Below are 27543 nucleotides of genomic sequence, written 5' to 3'. Positions count from 1 at the left end.
TGTGGGTGTGGGTCTCTCGGCCTGTTTTCACATCGAATACTATCGCGCTGCTTGCGAAATATTAAATGCCGTCATGCATCGTTCAACAATAAACACTTTAATTCCATGCATATTGGCAATTCAGTCCCACGTTCCGTCGTGTTTCTCAGCGTGTGTGTGGGGGTGTTTGTGTGCACACTGCGGTCTGTGTGTAGCTGTTCGCGCAGACGCTGGGAATGGAAACATATTGATGGTGTTGTAGGTGGGCGCAGATGATTGACGGTGTCTTTATGGGAATGTGCAGTAATTGAGCGTCTCCAGACATGCCAAACGCCTCAGAATTACAGCCGCCGTGGCTATTTTGAGATTCCACGTTCAAACTGTAAGAAATGCAGAATGAGAGTGATGAGATTCTGTAAGAGTCCTTGGATTGATCATGATCTGGATTTGTGGACTTCAGCTGGTTTTCCCAACATGCTGCTAAGTTTAACTAAATTGCAATTAAGTATTTATTACTGTTATTTTTGCATTCTGTGTTGTTAAACTATTTATTGCTGTTTTAATATTTGTATTGCATAGATATAAACTTGGGATTCTAAGAAAAAGTTGGAATTCTAACTTTTTTGGTCTAAATTCAGAGTTATTCAGAGTTATTCGGAGCTACATGTTATCTTATTATCTGAACTGTGCTTAGTTGTAAACATGCCTAGTTGTGTTTTATCATTTGGTGAAAATGCGATGTGTGTGAACCTGAGAACCACCAGTTCTATAATAGTTCTGTTGGCTGTTTAATAATAATATTTCTTTAGACATGCGGCACTGATTCTCCAGAAACATTATTTTTGTCTTGTTTTTCCATGTAGATCCTGGTGTTTTAAATCTCATATCTACCTCTGCGTATATTTGAGCGTTACTTTTTGTTATATTTGCGTTTGTTTACTTAATCTGATGTGTTAATTATATTGTGCTTTTTTTTTTTTTTTTTTTTAGAAAATGTGATGCTTTGAAATTCCTACCATGTAAATATTATTCTTAGATTGGGACGGTGAGCACAGAAAAGTCGTCAGGGTGAATGAGAAAAGGGAAGTCTGATCTGGTGATGGTGTTTTTCAGAATAAGATGTTCATCTATCGGGGGAAGGAGTATGAGCGGCGGGAGGACTTTGAGGCCAGACTGCTCACTCAGTTCCCCAACGCTGAGAAGATGAAGACCACGACGCCTCCCAGCGAGGACATCAGGAGCTCCTCTGGACAGTGTATCCTACAGAGTCACTCGCAGCACATGCCCGTAACGACAGCAAAAAGCGCTTTATATTTATTTGTCTTTAGATCTCTCTAGTGTCCCTGTCATTGTTTCTTAGCTTGCTCCAAACAGACATTCAGTGTTTCACAGTCAAGCCCATCCTAGAACTGCCACCAAAGTTCCAGAACAAACCCGTATCAGAGCAGATCGTCAGGTGAGATCGTCAGCTGTCTGTCTGTCTGTCTTACATAACAGTGTTATATATTATCTGCTGTACATGCATAAAAGGACTACATTGTTGAAATAGATTTGCTTTAGTTAACAGATAAACAAAAATAGCAGATCTTTATACAGTGAGGCTTTAAGTGTTTAAAGTTGATTCTTTTGGTAAGGATACATCACACACACACACACACACACACACACACACACACACACACACACACACACACACACACCAGTTCCAGCATTGCAAACTTGACAGCGCAGTTGGTACTTTATCAAAATAAAAAGTAGTCAACCAAACATCAGCGCTCCTCTTCTGTCTCACATTCCTGGAAGCCTTTGATTTACACAATAAATAATAGTTTAGCATTCAGATACGTAAAATCGCAAGTATGAAAATACTATGAAATATTTGTATTTGTGCAAAATGAGAGAGGTAGTGTACACAAGCGCAAAAGTCTGTAAAGTACACTCATTTGTCAGCACATGATCACTGTCCAGGGGGCTGTTCTTCTGCTGGTTTTTATCAAACAGCATTGCATTGCTGCGGGCGCCGAGATGGTTCGGTACAAATACATTTATCGTGCCACACCTACTATCTATCTGTCTATCTTTTCATTTGCTCTTCATCTGTCTGTCTGGTAACCTGTTGGTTGGTTTCTGTCATTCACATTATCCATCGATCAATCATTATATTGTTTTAGTCTTTGAGCTATCTTTTCTGTCTGTCTGTCGTTCATTCTGTTGATCTATCTAATCTATCCCTGTATTCTGATCTAATCTGTGTATTTGTAACACTTATGTTTTCCATTTGTCTCCCGCATTATTTTCCATCTGTCTGCTGACGTGCATGCGTGTACGTACATCTGTGTGTGTGTGTGTGTGTGTGTGTGTGTGTGTGTGTGTGCGTGCGTGTGTGTGTGTGTGTGTGTGTGTGTGTGTGTGTTTGTGCGCGTGCGTGATGGGTCAGTAAACCGGCGGGCAGATCTCTAGGGTTCGTGTGTTTCAGAGCGACTCACACAGCTGATTAAAATGGAAATGTGCAGCGAGCAAACAGTCTTTGACCTTACTACACTCCTCTGTGCTTTAATAAATCACACACCTGCAGCGGAAGCATAATTCTGTTTTAGGCTAAATTCAGTGCCACGGGGTAAACAGCACCGTTATCACCCATCTTGATAAAGCGTCGGAGGCGGCTTACCGCAGCCAATCAGAGCTGCCAGTAAGCATGAAAAGCAATTAAAACTCACTATTTACCCACAATTCTGAGTAAATAAGCGTCGGAGCCAAAGGTCACATGACTGGATGTGATTTCTATGAGCTTGCCGGAGCGTGAACGAGTAGAGGAGCTTAAGGGGTGGATAACTTCAGTGATTGAACGTTGGCCTGATCTCGCTTGTCACAGTTGAGGTTTATTTTTGCGTCTCTCCACTCGCGCCCCGGGGCTGGATCTCTCTCCCCTGCAGCTAATACATTTGTAAATATTGTAATTGGTTATCTGTGTCTTTTTCAATCCGATTCAAATCTGTTCAGAGACCAGTCCAGAGGCACGACTCTAGGCTAGCGTCATCATGCTCATTTAGGTGACTTGCATAAAACCTGACTGCGACTGGAGTATTAAGAATTGAATTTTAGTGGATTCGTGAATTAGGAAGATCAAATATAGTGCATTTTCACATTTTCACAGTGCATTTTTAGTACAGGGTTACACATAAAGGTGGGTTTATCTAATATGCATGACATTATCAATTTCAGATGGGCTTTTAAAAGAATAGTTTACCCCAAAAAAAACCTGTTTCTGTGGAACACAAAAGAATCACGAAAGTTGGTGAACAACCAGTTTGGGCTCCCACTGTATTGTTGAAAACACTTAAAATATCTCTTTTTACGTTCCACAGACATGAGATTGAGTTAATGCTTGAATTTTCTTAAGTCAACTATTCCTTTGAACTGATTTATTCAGTAACAGTATGTCAGTTTGTTATGCGGTCGTGCTTTCAGAAATCAGAAATAGCGCGTAAGCCGCCCTATTGAATCATTTTCTCAGCAGAAGCACAGCTGAAATTAGTCTTTATCTTTTATTATATTTCGCGTGTCTGCAGATCTCAAAAAGCATTTAGGCGTTTTCTTCGGAAATGACAACAAAGCATATCTGTTTTCCTTTTTTTGTCAAATGCCAAGCTTCTTTTAGACAGCAATCGGCAAAAATAAATTAATTGACGTTTCACTTCCATCGCTGGGAAAATGACTTATCTCTTTTGTATAATGCGCACAGAAGCACTGCACTTCCAACAGGCTAAGCACAACTGGTGTCATGTTAAGCGCGCGTAGTCATCAGTCATTCGCACTCGTTCATCTCTCACTCAGCGTCTCGTTCGGTGACAGGTGTGTTTGTTCGGTAGGTTTGTCCAATCAATGATACGCAGCACTATAAAGCTGTAGTCGGGGCTACGTTCGCCAAGCTGTCAAAGAACAGACACTATATGGACGCCTTGCGTTGTTACATTTGAAGTTTTGGGGCAAATTCTCTGCTTTTTAGTCAAATTAGCCTGTAATATTAGTAAATCGTAAACGAACAGCATTCTTGAGTCATGGTTGTAAAAGATTGCATTTCCTCTTTTCAAAGGATGATGTACGATTGTTGTTTCTCTTCCTCTGTGTCTTCATCAGAAGAAGCACGCACATGCACACCTCCTTCCTCTTGACCCAGTGCATCCCTCTGAAATCCGCTGAACACTCAGAGAATGAATCATTCGCTTTTTATTTTTCAGCTTTTACACCGTGAATGAAGTGCAGAAATTCCAGTATTCACGGCCGGTCCGGAAAGGGGAGAAAGATCCGGACAATGAATTCGCTGTGAGTTTCCTTTTGCTTTTCAATGACTAAAGCATTTCTCCTCTTGTTATTTCACTCAGCGCTCGTGTGAAGTGCGCTGCGGTTCCTCGTTTAGAAGAACTCGGTACTGTTTTTTTCTAATGCCCGTTTGTCTAAAAACCTTTTAAGATGGCTTCACGCCGAGTTATTACGGCAAGATGTCAAACCTGAGAACACCATTATAATAAAATCTAAAGTCTGTCCCACCTCCACGGCCTCCACTTACATCTGCTATTGGTAAACATCCATTAAAATCCAGTAAATGGAGGCTTAAATTGAAGAAAAAAAAAAAGAACACAGGAATAAATTGTGGCCACTCTTTACCTGAAATGCGTCCCTTTGCTAAAAGCTTTCATTCAGCTAACTGTTCACTTAATGTTTTACTCAATTTTTCCCATTCTTCCAAAAGAACATGTGGATTGAAAGGACGACTTACGTAACGGCGTATAAGCTGCCCGGCATCCTGCGCTGGTTTGAAGTCGTGTCTGCGTCAGCGGTGAGTACGACAGCTTTAGCATCCTGAAGTGCTTTATTATATCACAGGAGAGTTTGAAGTAAGTCTCAAGTACATAGCCGTTAAGGCCACCTAATATAAAGTGTATTAAAAAAATCACATTTCAAATTACATTTCAAAACCCCAAAAGGACATTTTAAGAATCTTTTAAATAATTGTTTTTACGAAACGCTTGTCTTTTTTGTCCAAGTTGGAATTGATGAAATGTTTTTATTAGATTGTATTGTATTGTATTGTTGACTGTTCGCTGATATGGCAGTACATTACCGTAACAGTACATACAATATAACTACCATATTATAATTCTAAGCATATTCACAAATTTTCTTCTTAAGAAATAAGTTTTAAGAAGCTCGCGAGAAAGTTCCTGAGTGCAATTCTTCAAAGGTTCTCAAATATTTTCTTAAGAACATTTTTTTTTTTTTTTCTTAAAAAAAGAAAATGACACTCTTTGGTGTTATCTGATTGTATTGCGGTTCTTGGTAAGACTTGCTGATCAGTTCAATGAAAAATACTTCAAAAGCCTTTTTTTGACTGCATGAATATTAAGTGCGCACTATTTTTGACGCTAGAGGAGTTCGGCACTCAAAATTGCATTTTTAATGCGTTTTGTACTTTATACAGGTATTTTAAAAGAGCTTGTCTAAAGATTGATTTTCATTTGCTTTGCATGCTGTCTTGTTTGTGCTCCCTCTAGAGTGAGCACTAACTATAGTGCTCTGGTAAAATACATGATTGCACAATTAAAAATGTACAGATGTTGCTGAATATCCCTTCATTGTTTGCATTCATCAGTGGCGTTTGTGCATATTCGTAGATTTTTAATACTTAATGTTTTATCAAGCATTTACCTTTAAAACAAGTTGGAGATTATCCTAACTTTTAAGATATATTACTTTAGACGATATTCAGGAATTCAAATTGTCTTTAAAGCTTTAAAGCTTTGTCTTTAACGATGTTTTTTTTAATCCAGTACCACTTCATTTCAATAGTCCACTTTAGACATTCTACTACCAGTAAGTAACTTTGCAACTACATGTTAACTAGCAGTCATTTATTAGCAGTATTAGTAGACTGTTGTCTTCTTATCTCTATTTGTCCACAACATTCTACTTACTATCGGATAGTTTGCCAGTATGTGTCAACTTATTCTACTAACCCTGAACCTAACCGTCTACTCCGAGAGTTAGTAGACATGTAGGTGGACAAGTACTTACAGACTGACTTATAGTTAGTAGAATGTCTAAAGTGGACTGTCAAAATAGCGTGTGACCTAATACTTTTTATTGTTAAGTTAGAAAATACTAGCTGTCAGGAACATCCCACCTCCTCATGTACAATGCCTGCAAGCTATTGGTCCAACTACTTGAGTCATTACCTTCAGAAAGTCTAAAAACTCCCGGACAGTAAAAAGAAGATACATGGTTGACCCCAAGAGTTCAATTTAACTATAAAGCAGCTCTGCAGAAGACAAATGTGATTATTTCAAGTGTTCTCATCCTATAGCGGCAGTGCAGACAAATCAATAATATTACTGAATATTAAGTGTCTTTTAAAACCCCAAATGAAAACGGGCCTGTCTCGCTCTCACTGCAAACCTGGTCTGTCTAACTCTCTCTTTCCATCATGCTGTTCCGATCGTGGCGTCCTAAATCCGTCCTGCGCTGAGGGAATCGTGGGTTACGTGTGCTGGCACGCATATTTAACTGTGCAGCAGCTCCAGCGTCATGTGATGCCCAGACTGCATGCCCTGGTGTTTATCTGTTCTAATTTGCACGTCTCTTTTTAGCTCTCCTTCTCACCGTGTCGCCACGATTGTTTGCTCTGACGCTTCACGTGTGCTTTCGCTCTCATTAGCCTCCCTGGCACGAGTTTCCCGAGATAGACGCATCAGAGCGTCTGTCTCTCACATTGATTTCAGATCCTGTCACAGGTGCATTATGGGAGGCAGATATTTGGAAAGAACGCATTAACCCGTTCGCTAGCTCGTCGGTAAACGGTTCGGTGGCACATAATTTGACTCGAAAAGCTGTTCTTGTTGTTTTGTCGCTCATTAGTGGAGCTTGTAACGTTGCTTGACTGCTGGTAAGAGTCATCCTTTGACGCTTTGCCTCACAAATATTTCTTGTTTATTTTCTTCAGAAATTATTTATTGACGCGTAAATGTTTTTTCTGCTTTCTGCAGGAGGAAATAAGTCCGCTGGAAAACGCCATGGAGACGATGCAACTGACCAACGAGAAAATCAGCAACATGGTCCAGCGCCACTTAAACGACTCCAGCCTTCCCATCAACCCCCTCTCCATGCTCCTCAACGGCATCGTGGACCCGGCTGTCATGGGTGGCTTCGCTAATTATGAGAAGGTATGAGATTATTCTGCTAATTATTTGCCTATTGTGTCGCAATAAAAAGATCAAACCAACAGAAGATGAATGTGTAAATCATTTTAACCATTTTATATCATGCAAGTCATCTCGTAGAGGACGCCTTTAGGCGATAAAAAAAAAAATACAGAAAAATTGGGAAATAACTCAAAATAGCCCTCTCTGTGTTGATATATTTTGCAATGGAGTTTTCAGCATCATTACTCCAGTCTTCATTGTCACGTGATTCGTCATAAATCATTCTAATGTAGTTATTTGCTGCTCAAAAACATTTGTTATTGCCGTGAGTGTTGGAAATAGTCATGCTGCTCCGTATTGTAGTCGAAACATTTCATTATAACCCATGAAGGCCTCAAACTTTAATCAATTTAATGCGTCTTTGCTGGTTTCTTTTCTTTTGAAAGGCGGTGTGTATTTTGAGGTGTTCCTTAACTTAAAATAGTTTTTTTTGTAATCCATAGGCATTTTTTACTGAGAAGTACATCCAGGAACATCAGAATGACCAGGAGAAGATTGAAAAACTAAAGGATCTGATTGCCTGGCAGGTAATGATATACCGTATAATTAATGCATGTCTAAACAGCAGCACTTGGTTATATATAGAATATTCATGAAGCGTTAGCTGTTGATACAGCATACATTTTTTTTTAATGAATGTTTTGTTTGTTATTATTATTATTTGACAGTTGTGTTTTCCAACAGCTTCCTCTCTCTTCCCATAAGCATGAGAGCATTGAGCTTCAGTGTTTTAAAGTCATGTTTGATTTCAAGTTAAGCAGCAGCGTGCTGTTATCTTTGGTAAACGTGATGCGTTTTTGTAAATCGATTCAAGCTGTCCTTTCTCAAAGAATTGATTCAAAAAGTAAAACTCCGTATATAACTCCTCTCATAAGTTTTCATAAGCAGCATGCACGATGTGAGATCACAGCTCTTCAGAAGATCTTAAAGCATCTGTCACGCAGTATAAATATCCAGCGTGAGGTTTTATTTAAAGGAAGGTCTCCCGGGGATTCACTGACGAACATCCACATGTTGGTTGAAGCAGCACGTGTTTGGTGCTGCGAACCGACTTTATCGTCGAATCTAAAGGCTTTTATCTCTCTGTACTCAGTCAAAACACTGATGATGGTTACAGGGCAGAGCAACGCATCGAATCCTCCTGCTGTCTTTCCTGTGAGATGGTGTGTGTGTGTGTGTGTGAGATAGAGATCTGCTAAAGAAGATCTTAGCACTGATGAAGCTTAATTTATAGCTGTTTAGTGGGAAATGTATCCAATGCCAATGACAAATAAGTTTTTATCTTTGGGAGTAGAACATCTGCTGTATCACACAATAACACGTCTCTCGCTGACGGCTCTTTTGGATGTGTTTTTTTATCTTGTACTGTCTTATAAATCCTTTATTTAACTAGGCATTCCGGGTAAAAAAAAAAAAGACTGGTAAATCTCTCAATATACCGCGCTATCACATAATCGTGGATTTTATCTTTTCGTCGACTTGTTTTTCTTCAGTCGGTAAAGGTCTTGTATTTCTTTCTGAAAGTGATTAGATGTAGGCCTCCTTGATCTGAGCTCATGCGCCTCAGTTTTTGAAAGAAAATAGCATTATTTGTGGATAATTTTGCCATTTATTAGCCCACAACTGAGATCCATGAGGCCCACTAACAGCTGTTTTCAAAAGAAATACAAAGTCGGGGCAAATTGAAGTTGATGATAAAATTAGAGTTAAAGATTAACAAGCAGTGATTTCGCAGGCGGGTTATTTTTGACCCGAACAGTGCAGGTGGGGTCGTTCACACAGAACAAACGTTTTTCCTTTCCAGCATGCTACTTTTCTGCAGGTTTTTCTGTGTAAACGCGCTAGATGAATATGTATGACCACTGCACTCGCATCTCGCGTCATTAACGTTAGGCTATGACCTTCTCGTTCAGTGCTGCGCTTTAAAAAAAAAAAAACATACATTGTGTTCTATATTTAAATTAGTACAATCAAATGATTCAGTGCAATTAGTCACCTGCAAAATAATGTGTTTTTTGTCTGTAATATGTTTTTGTAGTGTAAATATTAATACACAATGTATATATATATATATATATATATATATATATATATATATATATATATAGAGAGAGAGAGAGAGAGAGAGAGAGAGAGAAATAACACATACATTTATATATACATTATATTAATATGCAAATATAAACAAAAACGAGATTAATATGCATTGAGATTAATCTCAATTAGGTTAATAGCAACTAATCTTGATTAAGCATTTGACAGCTATAATGCAAATATACATTCTGCATGAACATGTCCTTACCCCCTAGGTGGTAAATGCTTTTTTTTTATTTTTCATTTTTATTTTAGTTTATTTTTTAATGCCATTATTCGCAGAATTTTTAATGCCATTATTCGTGAGCCCAGTCAATAAGATTCAATTCAATTCACACACACCCAATGCACATTTTTTAAATTTCTAAAAAATTGAATCTGCAGAAACTATTTTCTTTTTTCTTCTCTTTATATCGCGTCGTATTAAGAGATGTTTTGGCCTTACGCATGAGGGCTGGAAAAGTCTAGTAATCACATGGAAAGGCATTGGTTAAAACGTGTCCTGTTTGACTTTGACGTGATGAATAGTCATCAGCCTGACCAGCTGTCCGAGCGTTCGGCCTGTTTGTCCGATCCAGCCGCGCGTCGTATATAGTTACTCTCGGCACATAAACGCTTCTGTTGCGTAATGGTTATTGAAGGACTCGTTCTCTTCAGGGACGTGGACAGAAATGTAACGACGGAGAGAGGCTGGCGTGTCCGTGTGTTTTCAGGCAGATGAAAAGAGAGATGATGATGAGCAGAACAGATGTAACGCTTTATAGTTTGTAGAAGGGATGGAAAACAAACCTGTCAGACTCTCTCCTGAAAACTCGACGCGTGAGCGTTTGCTGGATAAACATGATTCTGTAGCTTCCCGTATGTCAGTCATGTGAGGAGGTTCGCGGCGACAAGTTTAGCTTTTTTTGATTAGTTGTCATCTACAAATTACAAATGGGTCACTCAAACTGTGTTATTTATAAATGCACCATTATTCACTGTTCATTTTAGTTTATTTGTCATGCATTTTTGATGCTTGGGATGCAATTTTGTGTTTTATTGAATTACTCTATTGCTTATAGTGTATATATATATACTTATTATTAAATGCGTATATGCGACCTTGGACCGCAAAACCAGCAATAAGTGTTAGTTTTTCGAAATTGAGGTTTATACATCAACTGAAAGCTGAATAAATAAGCTGTCCATTGATTTATGTTTTGTTATATTTTACTTTTACTGTACACCTAGGGTCCGAGAGAAACGCAATTTCAATTCTCCGTATGTATGTACTGTACGAGTGGTAGAATTAACAATAAAGCAGACTTGACCCTTGACTTATAGGACAGTGTTTGGCCGAGAAACTTGAAAATCTGAAATGAAATGAAAATTGATCAATGTATATCACTGAGCAAAAATTTTTTGGCATAAAAACTAAATCAATATTTTTATCCATACAATGGGTAAAATTGGTTATTATTTGGTTATTGTTACAAATATATACCAGTGCCTTAAGACTTTTGTGCTTCAGGGTCACGTATGTGTTTATGCACAACAAATACATAATTGACTGCTAGCTTTTTTAAAATATTTTATAACAAAAAAGATTTCAAGATTTTTCCAAGTAGAAGCATTTCTGTTTTCTGCATCTAACAAAGAAAAATGTGTGCGTTCGGCGTGTTTAAGTCCGTTATAGTTGACTAAAATGAAAAACATTTCTGTTACTTGAAATAAAATGAGCATTAACTGGGATTTATTTCAGCACGTTGCAACATTTTTCATTTTAATTTATTTTATCTCGACGTGCTAAAATAATAAAAACCGAAATAAAAATAAATAAATAGAGCAAGAAAAAATTGCTAAGATGGTAAATAAGAACGGAAAATCGAAAAATTGAAGCTAAATAAACGAAATAAAATATCAGCGATACTGAAGTAATACAAACATCAAAAACAGGTTTACAAACTAAAAGCATTTTTGATATTCAGTTTAGAAAAATGCTTGCGACGGCACAGTAAAAGTCGTTATTCCCACATTAAAGAGAGACCGTTTTGTACAACAACCCCAATGTATTTCTGACATGATAAAGACCGTTTGATGCCATTTGTTGAACGTATCAATCATCTTGTTTTTGACTGGAGCTTTTTATTTTTTCTCACTTATTCATGTCAGGTCAGGACATTTGCATGAGATGAGTTACAGCAGCTGTCATCCTGCCACAGAATGAAATACGTCTCAGGCTTTGTCTTACCTCAGATGTATTTTAAAGACGCCTTTCTCCGCAAAGACGACGACAAATCAATTGTGAAACGCCTTTCTTATAGACAGTTTTCTCAGTCGTGCGTTGTTGCAGAATATTTAAAAAGTTCAGTTGTTATAGCATTTTTACGGGCAGATGATGAACATTTAATGACTGTAATGTTTATGCAAAATCACAAAAGGGTCTGAAAGCGATCGATACACGCCGTCCTGAAGGTGTAAGAGGCCGCTATCTCTGGAAGGGCAGGACGCCCCCCTTTCTCTGTTTGGTGTCAGATCACGGCTCTCGGCCGATCTCTGTGAACGTGCTGCTCTCTCAGCCAGGCGCTGTTTGTTTGCTCTGCTTCGTTCATGTTAGCCTGCCTGTTTCGCGCGAGGATGTGGTGAGTTTGCTAGCGCTGTGTTGACTGTGTGACGGGGCATGTGTCTCTCTCTGCCAGCTTGCATTGTCAAAAACATCACGGCACTCTCGCTTTCAGAGCCTGAAATACTTGAGTGGGTTTAGGGCAGATCTCAAGAGTTTAGACTTGTACGTGAACTTTTAATTTTTAACTTTGAATTATTTCGAAATATCTTTTGGCCTTTATATAACAGTACATAATGACCATAAGCAGTTTTGCGACCAGTTTCTTCTTAATTAATGACTTAGAATTTTGCTATATGTTTTTTTTCTTCAGCAGAAAATAGAAAATACTCAAAATACCTATATTAGTAAAAAAAAAAATATATATATATATATATATATATATATATATATATATATATATATATATATATATATATATATATATATATATATATATATATATATATATATATATATTTTTTATAATATTTTTTATGTATGTGTATGTATATTATGTGTGTGTTATAATATTAACTTTTAAGAGCTAAATTAATTAAACATGTAACTAAAAATGAAAATAAAAGCAAAATATATAAAGAACCTTTGTTTAAAATAAAATACAAAAATTCTAAAATACATTTTAAAAATAATATTATTATTATTATTATTATTATATAATTATAATAGTTTCTCAATAATTCTTAAATACACCGAAGCCCATTGGCTTCTATAGCATTCTCACATTTCTCAAAATATCTTGTTTTATGATTATTTTGAAGAAGATTATATTTGTGTATGTTTATGTATTTGCTAGATGCTTTAATCTATCCAGGTTTGTCTGAAGCCACTTCAGGAGGAACGGTGTGTTGAGTTGATCAGCAGGATTACTAGAAACTTCATCATACTCGTTACTTCTACCCTTTCTAACAGGATAGTCAGGAAAGCGTTGGTTTTCTCTGCGTTCGAGCGCTGAATTCTTCATTCCGTGTCCGTATGTTATTTCAGTCAGAGCTGGCTGATGAGGTGTGTGTGTGTGTGTGTGTGTGTGTGTGTGTGTGTGTGTGTGTGTGTGTGTGTGTGTGTGTGTGTGTGTTGTGTTTGTGTGATTTGGCAGCCTGCTTTTAGAGCAGTTTTGCCACTCTGCCGCCTACCCAGAATTCCCTCACTCTGATCATGTTATAAAGGTCTGGGTTTCCCTGGAGACACGAGCGGCGCTGCTCTATCTGTCTGTATCTCTGTCTCCTTCAGAAATTCCCCGCGGTACTAACAACCCTTATTAAAGCGGGAATCCTCTCACGACGGTTGAACAAACTCCTCATCTCCTCTGTATTATGTAGGATTCGGTGCTCCACTTGGAAAGATCACTGTGTGTTTAATCAGGGAGATGTAGAATAAATGATCCTTGTTTGTTAACATGTGATCACATGTGTAGAGCCTTATTAAACATGAAAAATAAACACATTCTGAATATGAAAAAAACATTTTAAATATTAAAAAATAAACGCATTCATGCATTTCAAACTTTAAATAATAATAATATAAATAACATATATATATATATATATATATATATATATATATATATATATATATAATAAAAAAAATAAATATATATATATATATATATATATATATTATATAATATAAATATATATATACATTTAAAATCTATAAATATTTAAGATTGAGATATTTAAACAATTTATTAAATGTTAAGCAATTTACATATTTAAATATTTAAGAAATAGAACATTTAAATGTTTGAAATAGTTAAACAAGTGTTTGTTCAGAAATCAAGATATATTTACATATTTGGGTTTTCTTTTAATTACACTTTTTTTTGTCATTGGACTTCACTTTATCAATTTGACAGAAATCTAGACTCGTGTCATTACTGAAAAACAGGACAAAAGCACCGAGGTAGAAAATAGTTACAAAGCGCTTCTGTTCTTTCGGAGATAAAACAAAAGTTTTTTTTTTTTTTGGATTATTTTTTTTGCTGCTTCTTTTTGAGCGGTCGTTGAAAAATTCTGAAGAGAAGCTCGATGTCTTTACTTTCGGGGTGGATGACCGTTTTGACGTGAACAGAAGAGCTCCTCTCCATCTCATTGCGCTGCATTGCATCAGTTGAAAGCGGTGCTTGTAGTTTATTTGGTTGAGAAATACCTCATCTTTATGGCGCTCTTGATTTACTCTCATGACGTCTGGAGACCTTGCAATTAGCTGAGCGCTTCAGATTCTGTGTGTGCAGCTCTACTGTATCCTTCTGATGTGCCGTGCTTTGTTCTGAACGTTCAGATTAGCAGCAGACTTTAGCTGGAGTCGTATTGGAGAGAGAAGGCAGTGCTTTGTGCGATGAACGCTTGTGCACAAAGGTTTGTTTTAAATCCTGTGTAATATGATCTGTCTTTCACTGTAGCGCCGGCGCTTTAGAGGCTGTTTGCCTGCTTTATGTGTGCGTCAGGCCAGAGGTTTTATGTAGAAGACAGAAAATTGAACCTCGGAGTGATATTTCAGGCCGAGAGGCTCGAGTAAATCCGTCCGGAGGAGCTGAGGAAGACATTTTCAGTTATTAGATTCATTTTCATTGCGGTATTATTTATCTCGGTTAATTCGATGCTAATGCAGACCTAATTTAATAAATTACAGTTGTTGTAATTTACAAATTTTCATTTTTTATTTATATGAATAATTTTTTTTTTTACTTTATAGACAAAAAATGCATATATAGAGAATAAAGACTATATATAGATTATAATAATGTGCTTTTATATAATGCTTTGAAACCAAAGAAAAGTGTGTAGTTTTTTTTTTAATTTTTATAAATAAAAGTATATTTTTAATACTGGGTTTGGAAAGATGCTTGTATTTGTATGTTAATAATGCAAAAAATGCTTTACACACATTGCCATAGGTAGATAATTTTTTTTTGTTCATATTTTATTTAATTTGTTAACATTAGATCATCATTAACTGAAAATGAACGTCATTTGGTCATTTTGGATGTAATGTTTCCTTGATGTAATTTTACTGTAGTCTACTGACTAAATTTAAAAGTGTTTATGTAATAAATGCGTAACGGAAGCAATGCAAGCATTTATTTTTCTGTACTGTTTTGTAACAGCAATCGGAGCTGGAGAAAAAAGTCATTTTAAAGTGATATATTTTAACAATATATATATTTTACCGATTCCTCTCAGTGTGAATGCATGGGTTTTTTCCCCCCCTAAGTTTAATGAATTGTCGTTTAACCCACGGTGTTGGTCTTACTCAGATCCCGAACCTGGCCGAGGGCGTCCGCATCCACGGCGAGAAGGTGACGGAGGCTCTCCGCCCGTTTCACGAGCGGCTGGAGGCGTGCTTCAGACAGCTCAGAGAGAAGGTGGAGAAGCAGTACGGCGTCAGGACGCTAGTGAGTCCCCACAGACAGACACTTTCCAAATCACCATCATTCACTCGGCGCTCGCGGACGTTCTCGCATGCGTCCCTCACCGTGAACCACCGCATCTTCTGTCTGTGTTGGGTCTCGCTTCTCTTTCTTGGTTTCTTCCTCACTACCCATTTTGTTTTGCCGCTTTGTAAAGATAAGCTGCTTTGGGATGCGTGTTGTGAAGAGCGCTGCAGAACCTTTGTGCTGAATGAAGTCATGGCAGCTGTTAGATGATTATGAAGCATTGTGCAAAGGCAGTTTTAAATGCTAAGTCTGGCTTATTTTCCAAGGTATCCTGACACTAACTCCAAGTATTATTAGGCTGAATGCTTTCTGTTTGTCCTCTGCAATAAGATGCATGTAGAAGTACCTTTTAAAACGATTTTGAAGCATTGTATGAAATAGAAAATAAGTTACAGCATAGTTTTAATTATGATTGAGTCATTTTCTGAACATTTTTAAACATCTCAAATTCTTCCCTTTTACAAAATATAATGCATATTTACATTCTGCTGGCATAAAACAATAATGTGTAGCGAAAATAAGGTTTGCAGTTGTATTAATTCTACCGTTGGATATATTAAATTAGTTTTTTTAAAGCCAGCGTGCTTGGATATAATACGGAGCTGTATTTGGAGATACACTGAGTGACAAAGACGTTCCCAAACACACCTCTCCTCCGGTCCGAGATCTCTGACAGGAGGATGCTGGGAGTCCTTAGAAGGGAATGAGAGACGGGGACAAAAGAGTACCGCAGACAGGTAGAGAAAGGGAGAGAGAGATAGTTGCTGTAGCTGGCGGTTATTGATCGCGCTCTGAAGCTTTTTATACAGTGTGTGAAAGACTGAGAACGTGAGCCGTGCTGCATCTGTTTCAAGGACAGCGCAGGACAGGAGGAAGACGAGGAAGCACATCCAAACATACTCGCTGTCTGCTGGGGAAAGAAAGAAAAAGGGGGTCAGAGAGCTCAGACATACCTTCATTTGTTGTGCAGGTTTGGAAAGAATATGAGGGTTGTTAATGAAAAATAAAGAGAATTCATTAATTGAAATATATATATATATATATATATATATATATATATATATATATATATATATATATATATATATATATTAATATATTAATAATAATTAACATTCTAATAATAAATAAGCTTTCCATTGAGGTATAGTTTGTTGTGGACAATATTGGAAAATCTGGAGTTCCTGGGTGCAAAAAAATTTAAATATTGAGAAAAGTGCATTTAAAGTCATCCAAATAAAGTTAGAAATTAGGTTTTAATATATTTATGATAGGACATTAGCAAAATATCTCAAATCTATCATTTTGACCCATGCAGTGTGTTTTTGGCTGTTGCTACAAATATAGCTCAGTGACTTGGTTTTGTGCTAAAGGGTAAAACTGTTTTTGTTAAAGAGCTGATGAAATGTCCCGGTGTTGTTTCAGCCTCTCGTGTTGGACGAGCGCAGGGGCAGTCGGCCGCGTTCAATGGTTCGCTCCTTCACCATGCCATCGTCTCAGAGACCGCTGTCTGTCGTGTCTGTGACCTCCATATCATCAGACAACTCTCCCTCCAGACCGGGATCAGACGGGTACACACACACACACACACACACACACACACACACACACAGACACAGACACAGAGACACACACACACACAGACACACACACACACACAGACACACACACACTGTTATACTGTTTATACTGTTCTAGAATGAGTACATTGATCAAAAGTAATGGCACTTTTTATAAAATAAAATGCTGTTTTTTTTGTCATTCTATTCAACCATTCCTGAAAAATCACTTACACAACTGTTTTCAACACTGAATGTTTAATGAGCAGCAAATTAGCATATTAAAATGATTTCTTGAGAGGTCAAGTGATCTATAAGTGATGTGTGTGTGTATATATGTATATATATATATATATATATATATATATATGTGTATATATATATATATATATATATATATATATATGTGTATATATATATATATATATATATATATATATATATGTGTATATATATGTATATATATATGTGTGTATATGTATATATATATGTATATGTGTATATGTATATATATATATATGTATATGTGTGTATATATATATATATATATATATATGTGTGTATATGTATATATATATGTATATGTGTGTATATATATATATATATGTATATGTGTATATATATTTACAAAAAACAAATAAAATAAAATACAAAAACAACTAAATTGAAATTTAAAAATAATTACAATTTTTTTATTAAAATAAAAACAAAGAACATGCTTAACTTATGATAGAATTTTTACTAAAACTTTAACAAAAATTTTAAAACGGAAAACGTAAAAAAATGAATAAAAAACAAAACCTTAAAATATAATGGACTGATACTATAGAACGCTACAACCTGTAGAAGTCCTTTAGGAGTTTCTAATCTGTGTCAAAACGCTTGAAACAAACAAGATTGTAAAGTGTGTAATTATTTAAATAATGCTAAATCTCTGCAGACCTGAGCATCAGTCACTCATCCAGACCTCTGCATTAAACAGGCTGCATTTATTTCCTCACAGAAGGACCAGCACAGAACACTGTCCTTTGTCATTTCTACCAGGCGGTCCGGTCTCATTCACGCTTAGGGCCGTAATGCATGGAATCACCTGCCGGTTCTCCGAGAACATCATCTCCTTTCACAGATGTGTTTTGTGTGTAAGATCTCTGGACACACACGGACGCCAGCCTTAAGGATTAATTAGTGCGTGTTTGAAGAGAGCGATTCTATCAGCGATGCCCTCCGCCGCTGTTTAATTGTGAAGGGCAGCGCTTCACAAGAGCTTTCATTTGATTAGTTAATCCATCTCATTAAAGCGCTTTGATTCGCTTGAGCCCGACGTTCTGATTATGAGAGCCCGAGATTCTCCTCGGCTTCTTCCGTCGCTTACCGCTGTACAGGAGTCTCGTCATCGGCCAGGTCAGCAGTTTAATGCAGAGATTGTGGCGTTTGCATGGATGATGTACGGTTTCTATCCGGCATCGCTGCGTTTTTAACAAACTAGTTTGTTCTGAGCTCCGGACCTGAAATCCAATAGTGATGACACAGCTGTCTGGGTTCACGGACGGTGGCTTTCATTTACGGCGTGAGAGCGTTTCGAGTCGGTGCCGCTGCGTCTAAACGTTCATCAATCATGTGCTTTTGTGCTTTGCTTGAAGAATTATTAAAGTCTGCAATTAAAGATTGGGTTGATTTTTAAATGTTATTTTTGTATCGTTAGCTTGATGGTGTAATGTTTTCTCAAAAATATGGAAGTGATTTATGTACTTTGATGCATTGGTTAGACTGGGTTAAATCGTGAACAGTCATAGGGTTGTATTACTGCTGGATTTTGTTCTGCAAATTAAGAACGTTAATATCGTAACACATTTAGTGGGGAATATATCTAAATGTTTTAAATATTTGACACTTTTTTTTATTATTAATTTATTTTTATGTCCTTTATTTATGTCCTTATTTTAATTACTGATAACCGCGTCTTTAATGAAAATAAAAAATATATATATGTTATTTAAAATGTATAAATGTATATTTCAGACAAAGACACAATGCAAAGAACTTAAAAAAAAAAAAAAAATGTGTGTGTATATATATATATATATATATATATATATATATATATATATATATATATATATATATATATATATATATATATATTTATTTTTTTTTTATTCCAACATTATTATTTTCAGCTTATTTCTTTTTAATTTTAATGTATTTTATTTCTTATATATTTTTATACAAACTTTTTTTTTTTTTTTTTTTTTTTTTGGTGAGGCCTGTAAAAATGCAGCTCTGCTGACAAAGAAAAAAATCCCACAGCTGAGCCCTGATCTCTGAGATGACGTTACAAGAGTGTCATTTTCAATTAGCTAATACAGTTGGTTGCCATGACACTTCAGACTGAACGCTAGAGATGCGCTTTTAGAGTTTACAGTTGGAGTTAAATGTCAAATGAATGCTAATATTTGCTCAAAACTTCATAAGAAGCTTCTCTGCGATATTAAACAGCCCAGTAGTCTTATCCAATAAAACACAGCCGCCGCTCGATTATCTCCGTCTTCCTCTCCTCATTGGATTCCTTTTCTCTCTTTCATCTGATAGATTCGCCTTGGAGCCTCTCTTGCCAAAGAAGCTGCACTGTAAGTCTCAGGATAAACTAGATCGAGACGAACCTGAGAAAGACAGGAAGGAGAAAAAGAAAGAGAAGAGGAACAGCAAACACCAGGAGCTGTTTGATAAGGAGCTGAAGACGGCTGATATCCCGCTGCAGCCCAGCGAGGCGGTCATTCTGTCAGAGACGGTGAGTATCTGTGAATAAAGACTTGCTCTGGACTTCAGGTCGAGGAGAGTCACTCAAAGTAAACTTCTCCAAGCCCACGATCACTAGAGGAAATGGAAAACAAAGACGAAATAGGTTGCTTTTGCAGCTGCATAAAAACAAATGTTAGACTGATTTTATTTTGATGCAGTTGAGTGTTTTGCTTTTGGTTTAGAGTATTCTCATTACTTTCGTTACTGTAGTTTTTTCATAAAAATATTATTTTTAAAAAATCTGTGAATATATGTTTCCCCTGTGCAATGCTTTAACTACAAAAAATATATAAGTTTTTCGTAAATAAAATTAAAAATTAAAATAAATATAATTTAAAAAGCAGAGAATTGTATAAAAGTATTTGAGAGGTCATTTGCAAAAATTAACTCAGTTTTTAACAATCATTTTTTTAATTATTTTTTTTTTTTCATTGTGCGTTCCAGTTAATCTCAGTCATACAGAGGTTGGGTTATTTTTGATTAGGTAAAAAAAAGCAGCAATAGATACTATCTAACACACAATAAATGTATTTATTTATTAATTAAAAAAAAAAATCAGTTTTCTTCATTTACTCAAATGAAAGTGAAAATTGAAAAACAAAAACGTATTAAAATATTAATAAATACTATAATAATAATAATAGCAAATAATAAATAACAATAATAAAATTGCGTCGATTGGTTGAAATTTGGTCCATGTTCTTGACAGGTTTGTAATAATCCCATTATTTGCATGCAGTGTTAACCGAAAGACTTCCATTTTAATGAATGGTTCCTAGAGCAGTCCTTTTCATCTTTATGTTTCTGTTTTTGAGACCGTGTGTGAAAATGAGGCACGCATCTGAATCTGCACTTGCAAGTCTCTTCAAGCTCTTTGAATATGAATGCCAAATGTGCTCGAGCAGCTCTAGAACAAACGGCGCGTAATAAGAATAAATTGACCCGCTCAGAGCCTCTCTGACTTCACCAGCTAATGTGGCATCGTGACGGAAGCACGTAACCTCGCATTTCTGAATAAAGAGCTAGCGCAGATAATTACTCGGCCCTGGACCGTCTGCGTGGTTTGTTTTTTATAAATCATCATAATGACCTTGACCCTTGAATAGGCCGCTGACCTCTGCAACTCAGTCAGCCGATAAAGCAAGAGCTGAAAATCTGATTTACTGCTCCATTAATCTGTCATGTTGATAACAAGACCGTCTGCCTCTTTCTTTTCTTTACATCTTTAACCATCTTTATTTTATGTCCTTGTCTGATGAAGGACAAAGAATATAATTGTGTGTGTGTGTGGTATATTTGTATTTCTTTTATTTTTCTATTCAAAATGAAAATATTATTTTCCCATTGACAATATAACTTGTTTAACAAGAAAACTAAATAGAAATGTATATTTTATCTTAATGTTACATTATAAAATTTTATGCATTTCATTTTTATTTACACTATATATTTATTTTAATATTTAAATATTTTTTTTACCATTTCCTTTGTAATGTTTTATTTGTAATTTTTTTTCCGATGCGAAAAATATTGCCCTTCTAAAAATATACATTTTAAAAATATTTGTTATATTTTAATCGATGATTATGGGTGGCGTTTCAAACTGCAGAAGCGTTAATAAAAGTAAAAAAATAATAATTATGATGCATTTAATGCACATTTTCAGCATTTATCACAGCAGCATAAATGTTACTTCACTCAAAATCTAAAATTAAAACACCAATTTTAAATGCAAAATCACAATGCAAAAACTGTGATTCATAACTCACCTGCTCACATTGGCATTTGGCATTATGTCCATTTGTCGATGTTGTGTTAAAAACAAGCAGGTTAAAAAGCGTCAGCAAGTTCCAGACTTATCCGGCCGCTTTCTACTGATCGTATATTAATGATGGTCATTTACAGCTGGAATAATTCATGCGCCTGCTGAATTATGCATTCGATAAACCTGTATGCTCATGTATATTGATGCATAATGTTTGCGTGGCTGCTCTTTACTCTTTTACTTGTTTCCCCCCCCCCATTATCATTGTATCCATCCGTTTCAATATCCATTTCCACGGCCACATTTTGTGCGGTCGACCTATTTAGTCTCCATTCATGTAAACCTTTCAATAGCGCTTCCCAGAAAGCGTGTTTATCTGTCCTGTTTTCCTCTCTCCAGATCAGCCCGCTGAGACCCCAGAGGCCGAAGAGTCAGGTGATCAACTTGCTGGGTGAGAAAAGACTGTCGGTGTCCCCGGGAGCCCCCGCCAACCCGTCCGCACCCAGCGTCCCACCTCCCATCACCCCCCGGGCCAAACTGCACTTCAGCTTACTGTCTGGATCCAGTATGTCATACTTCACTCTGATCTGACAGATTCCCCTCCAGTTTGATTTCAAAACATGATGAAATTGGGAGAGTTTTACTACAGCAGACTAAGATCAGGAGGCCCCTCCCACCTGCAGGAGAAAGCTTTATAATAGTAACATACATTTTATTGATAGTTAACGTTATAGGAAATCCCCCTGGCAGGCAAAACACAGCTCCACCGACCACTAGTTATTTTTAAGGATAATAATAAGTAATGTAACAAAACCCAAGCACCTCATTGATGAGCAGTCAAGCAGATGAAGCCAGAATTATTGTTTCAAATATATTAATGCACTTGAAGTGTTTTTACAATGTTTTGTTTGCGCCGTTTAATGTTTGAAATATTGCAGCGGGAGCTTGATATAGATTTAAAATTTCCAAAACCGTTCTAAATATTTGCCTTTTTGAAACCGATGGAAAATTGTCAGGCTTTTTCTGCAGTTCTATGAATGTTTTGCCCTCCAGGTTTTAATAATAGCAACATAATTTTACAAAAAAGCTATTATAAAATGGTTAGTTCCTTTCCTGGATTCTGATTGGTCGGCAGCTGTGCTTTATTCAGGATGCAGCTTTACCCAACATTTCTGTGCATCACTGAGCAACACCCTTAGCAACCACCGCTAGCAACATAAACAATAATACAGCGTTAAAACGGTGTAATGTATTATGTATTTCGGCAAAATTAAATGTTAATAAACACTGTTAAATAAAAAAATACTTCAAATTTACGGTAAAAAACGGCCGTGATTGCCGGAATTGAACAGTAAAAAAATAGTGACATTTTACAGTTAAATACCGTAATTTCATTAAGCAAGATAATGTTAATATACCCACATATTTATAAGTACTGAAAGCTGTTTTGTACCTTTGAAATACATTTCAATACATATATTTTTAATATTTGGTATTGCGTTGTTGTGATGTATTCACGATACAGTACCTTATTGCTTGTAAAACGTTTCTTGATTCTGATTGGTTGAGCCGCGTTTGAAGCTGTTGTTAATTACTCTACAAACCTACACCTTTGTTCACTTTGTGTAAACGAAGCCGTTTCTGAGGCACTACGTAGTTTGGCCAAAGAGTACTGTTTTGATTAATATCATTGCACTTTGTTTTATTTCGTGAAACTTTATGTATATGAAATAACCGTTTAATAATAAGAGCTGTGAAGCCATGGTTTATAGTGAATTTATAACCGCTCTGCTTCGTGTCATGCCTCAAAACGTCTCTTAGCTCTATACCACGACTTCTTTTAGTATACAACCATCCAAAGCTGACGTTCTGGCATCAATTGAATGAATGAAGCTAAAAGGCCACCGTAAATATGAGAAATTCAGCATGAAGATATCTAATCACACATCTGAACACCTGCGTGCCTACAGCAGTCTCCATACTTTAAATAATAAAAAATAAAAGAAAACTCTTTGATGTGCTGAAACGTAGCAGAACTCATTTTGGCATCGCACATTATCCTCCGGTGGGGTTTTATCAACATCATTCATCATATTTTAGCTGTTGGAACAAATAGAGTAGTTGATAATTACCCAAGTCCTTGATGTATATTATCATTTCAAAGTTTGGGGTCGAAAATGTGTTTTTTTTTATGTGTATTTGAAAGAAGATTCTTAAGCTCACCAATTAAATTGATTAAAGGGAAAACGGTGAAATATTGTACAGTAGGGCCATTTGTATATTAGATATTTAGATATTAGTTTAAGGCTTTATTTGAGGTGTAAAAAAGCATACTGTATGAGCTCTTAACATTTTTTTTTTTCTATAAATATCTTTATTATTCATTTCACATCGAAAAGAACCAGTTTCTGCGGTAACTTCCTTCTCCCGCATCATCTATAAAACATGCACGTATGGTCTGCTCACTTTTTAGCGTTATAAGACATCGGGTTTTAGCAGGACAAACTTCTCAAGGATTTATTCATCCCAGTTTAAAGAATCTTTTCTAGAATCGTACTCCATCTCGCCTTTTATCTAAGCCGAATGCGTTTGTTTTGATGATATTGTATTTATGACGATACGTTTTGGGTGCTCCGTTTTTATCTGTGGCGTAACGGTCTGTGAATTTAAATGCAACCGAACGTTCTCCTGCCTTAAACCACATCCTCGACGTATGAGGCGTCTGCTGACGTCTTGAGCCCCGTCTCACGCTGTAATGTGATGACACACAAACGTAACGCTGTGATGTGAAACGCAGGACTCCGGGAGGCTGCAGAGGTGTTAAATAACTCAGATGAAAGCGTGTCTGATCTGGTCTCCCACTCGCCGCTTGTGAAAACGTGTAATGGATTCAGACTCTAGTGCGAGGCGTTTGCTCTCCCGTGGGTTCAGAACGCTGTCTGAATTCTGAGTTTGCAGCGCGTGTCGTCATCTGTGCTGGAATCACTGATCAGTCCCCCTAAAACAACTCGTTTAGGTTGAGCGGAGCGGTTTGAGGAGGAGTTAGGCGCAGGTGGAAATGTCACGTTGATCTGTTTCGTTTCCTTGCAGATCTGGAGCTGAATGGGACGGGTTATGGAGATAAGGGCGAGACTCCGCCTCCGCTTCCTGTCAAGAGCAGCATGGGCGACTATGGAAACCTGATGGACAACTCGGACCTGGCCAGTCCCACCACGCCCCCTCCTCCTCTGCCCCACCAGCGGGTAAATCAAACTCAAAACTAGTCATAAGTGTCTGGTAAATTGAGATTACCGTTGTTGTGTGGCCTCAAATGTGGACCTCGAGATCCATTTTCCTGCAGAGTTTAGCTTTGACCCCAATCAAACACACGTGAGCATGCTAATCGGTGTCTTCAGGATCATCACAGGTAGGTGAGCTTCATCAGGGTTGGAGCTAAACTCTCCAGAGCATTGGACCTTCAGGGTAAGATTCGAGGAACCCTGATAGAGGACAATAGTTACAACTAATTGAAATCTGAGGGTGCAAAAAAAATCACCAAAGGAGGAAGTTATATTCTTAGCAATGCCTTCGTTCTATATTTATTTGCAGTGGGAAATTGACTAAATATCTTCATGGAACATAATCTTTATTAATATCCTGATGTTTTGACCCACACAATGTATTTTTGGCTATTGCTGCAATTATACCCCAGCGACTTAAGAATGATCGAGTGGTCCAGGGTCACTGCTTGATCTGCATTATTTTCGCTCATTAGTGGTTAAAAACCCGTGCAGAAATGTGTTCCTGGTGTCGGGTGGTCAGCGCGGTGTTATGTTCAGGTGGTTTGGGCTGCAGTGATCGTCAGCTTGGGCTCTTCCCATCGCAGTGTGTGACCGTGTGAAGCGGTCAGGATGTGTGTGTGTGACGGTCAAACACAGCTTGACCGGAGCAGATGAAGGTGCCTCTGAACAGACGCTCTTCCCTGAGTCTCTTTTTCTCTGCAGGATTTTAAAATCCCAGACACTTTTTAATTAACCCGTAACCTGAACTGCTGGAAGTTGCGTCATTATTATAGGGTTAAAGGTTAAAACAGTTTGAAGTTTTTTGCTGTGTGGCTGTAAAATATTCTTGTATGGTACACTTAATGTTCAAAGACTTGGGGTGGGTAATATTTTCAGTGCCTTCGAAAGGGAGCCTCTGATGCTCAACAAGGCTGCGTTTATTTGATCGAAAATACAGTAAAAACCTGGAATATTGTGAAATATTAGTTCAATTTCGAACTTTAAAATGCCGTGTATTCCTTTGATGCAAGGGATCAAATCAAAATTTCTTCAGCAATCATTTTAAAACGCTGATTAAATGCAAAAGAGTCAATTGTTCAGAAATTTTTGAGAAACCATGTAATAAAAATACATGGAATGAAATATAAATCTTTTATAACACTATATGTTTTTACTTTTAATTAATGAAATGATTTTTTATATGCCACAAACTCAAAATTTTTTGGTTTTTACAAAAATGTTTTTACTTTTTAGGTCTACTATTCAATCACTATCAATAATTAAAAAATATATAAATATATAATTATTTTTACTCTCTATATTACTGCTTAATGGTAGAAATTAGACACTAATGTATATCACAAGGAACAAACATTAATGTAAAAAATATATAAAATACATATTATTATAAATATGTTTTCTGTTGCTTTCATATATGATTCATATGAAGAGACCTGACTTGGACCAGAAGGGAAGCACTTAAGTGATGTAATGTGGAGTTTAGTCTGGACAAGCTGCACCGTTTGATCTCTCCAGTGACTCGAGTAATGAAGAATTAATGCTTAACTCAGGTGTTTTAAAAACTCAATCTCTCTCTTTCTCTCGTTTTTTCCAGCACCTTCCTCCTCCGTTACCCAGCAAGACCCCTCCTCCTCCCCCTCCGAAGACCACTCGCAAGCAGACCTCCATCGACTCGGGAATCGTCCAATAAGCGGGCAGACGGCGTCGTCAAGCGGAGACACCCGCGTCGGCCCTCCTCCAACGATTTCCCGTCAACGTATCCCTGACGGTATGGCGTGATGAATACCTCACCTCGGCCCCGCTCATAACGGCTGGTTATTGTCCACTGCCGGATCAGCGCTCAGACGCCTCGCCGCACGACAGCAAATACAGAGTCAGGGAATTCTGGGTGTTTTTGGCAGATGGTGCATGTTTAACTAAAGCTCCGCTTGAGATGAGGGTCTCTTTTTTTTTTTAATGCACATTATCGTTGACCAATTCAAACCACTTTGGTGTCGCATAATCAAAGTTACTTCATTTTTACATGATATTTTTATCCTCAATATATACACATTTATGTACAGAGGTTTGTATATATGACTTTATTTTATTGTTTTCTTGAAAGTAAATTTTATGCTTTTTTTTTTTTTTTTGTATTCGCAGTTTATAAAAATTGGCATTTATATCCAAAAAGGGCTCGGTTTTCTAATAAGAGGGACAGTAAAGGTATTCTTACATGTATCTTTTATTGATTTCGTGGTGTTGTTAGTTCTCAATTGGAGTGAAAGCAATTAAAAGTCATTGTACCAATCAAGCATATAAACCACATAAAAGCATTGACCGCTCCGAATCCACTACTGACTTCTGAATAAACTCGGTGTATTTGTAAAGTGCCTCTTGTTTGGTGCTGATTAATCCAGCTTATTGTAGGCATTTAGCAGACTCTGTTTGTGTGATGCTACCGCCGCAAAACAAGGATGAGAAGTGAGGCGAGTTCAACCTGAGGTGAGTTCATTAACTCGTTGCTCGAGACCGACTCCAAAGTTCTTGTCCTTGAAAACTGAAAAGCTACTTTTCCATTCAGCTTTTTAGTACGACGTGGAGCTCTGCATCTCAATGACGCCCGATTATGAAAACCGGCGGACATGTTTGCATCATAAAGACTGCCAGCTTTCACTTTACCCAAGAAGGTTTTGAAAATAAAGCATCGATTCATACATGCATAATCAATGCAGCTGCTTCCACGTTGTATGTTCAAGGTCACTTTTGCAGCACATCCAGCCACAGTTGCTG

The 27543-nt window shown here is 37.0% G+C and overlaps 1 protein-coding gene across 2 annotated transcripts in view; it reads left to right on the top strand.

Annotated features, from left to right (window-relative positions):
- dock1 (dedicator of cytokinesis 1) overlaps nt 1-27144 on the top strand; it is a 214595-nt gene extending 187451 nt beyond the window's left edge. For both annotated transcript variants that reach the window (XM_043253180.1, XM_043253179.1), the window contains exons 41-52: nt 1093-1234; nt 1354-1435; nt 4218-4302; nt 4730-4816; nt 7020-7196; nt 7679-7762; nt 15188-15325; nt 16793-16938; nt 19516-19714; nt 21890-22055; nt 24581-24732; nt 26366-27144. In XM_043253180.1, the coding sequence (XP_043109115.1) occupies nt 1093-1234; nt 1354-1435; nt 4218-4302; nt 4730-4816; nt 7020-7196; nt 7679-7762; nt 15188-15325; nt 16793-16938; nt 19516-19714; nt 21890-22055; nt 24581-24732; nt 26366-26461 (1554 nt within the window). In that variant the 3' untranslated portion in view covers nt 26462-27144. The remainder of the gene's footprint in view (nt 1-1092; nt 1235-1353; nt 1436-4217; nt 4303-4729; nt 4817-7019; nt 7197-7678; nt 7763-15187; nt 15326-16792; nt 16939-19515; nt 19715-21889; nt 22056-24580; nt 24733-26365) is intronic.
- The last annotated feature ends 399 nt before the right edge of the window (nt 27145-27543 follow it).

The sequence above is a fragment of the Puntigrus tetrazona genome, chromosome 12, assembly GCF_018831695.1.
Source record: "Puntigrus tetrazona isolate hp1 chromosome 12, ASM1883169v1, whole genome shotgun sequence".
NCBI lineage: Eukaryota > Metazoa > Chordata > Actinopteri > Cypriniformes > Cyprinidae > Puntigrus > Puntigrus tetrazona.
The sequence above is the reverse complement of the archived record's forward strand: the minus strand, read 5'-3'. Positions and strand labels throughout refer to the sequence as shown.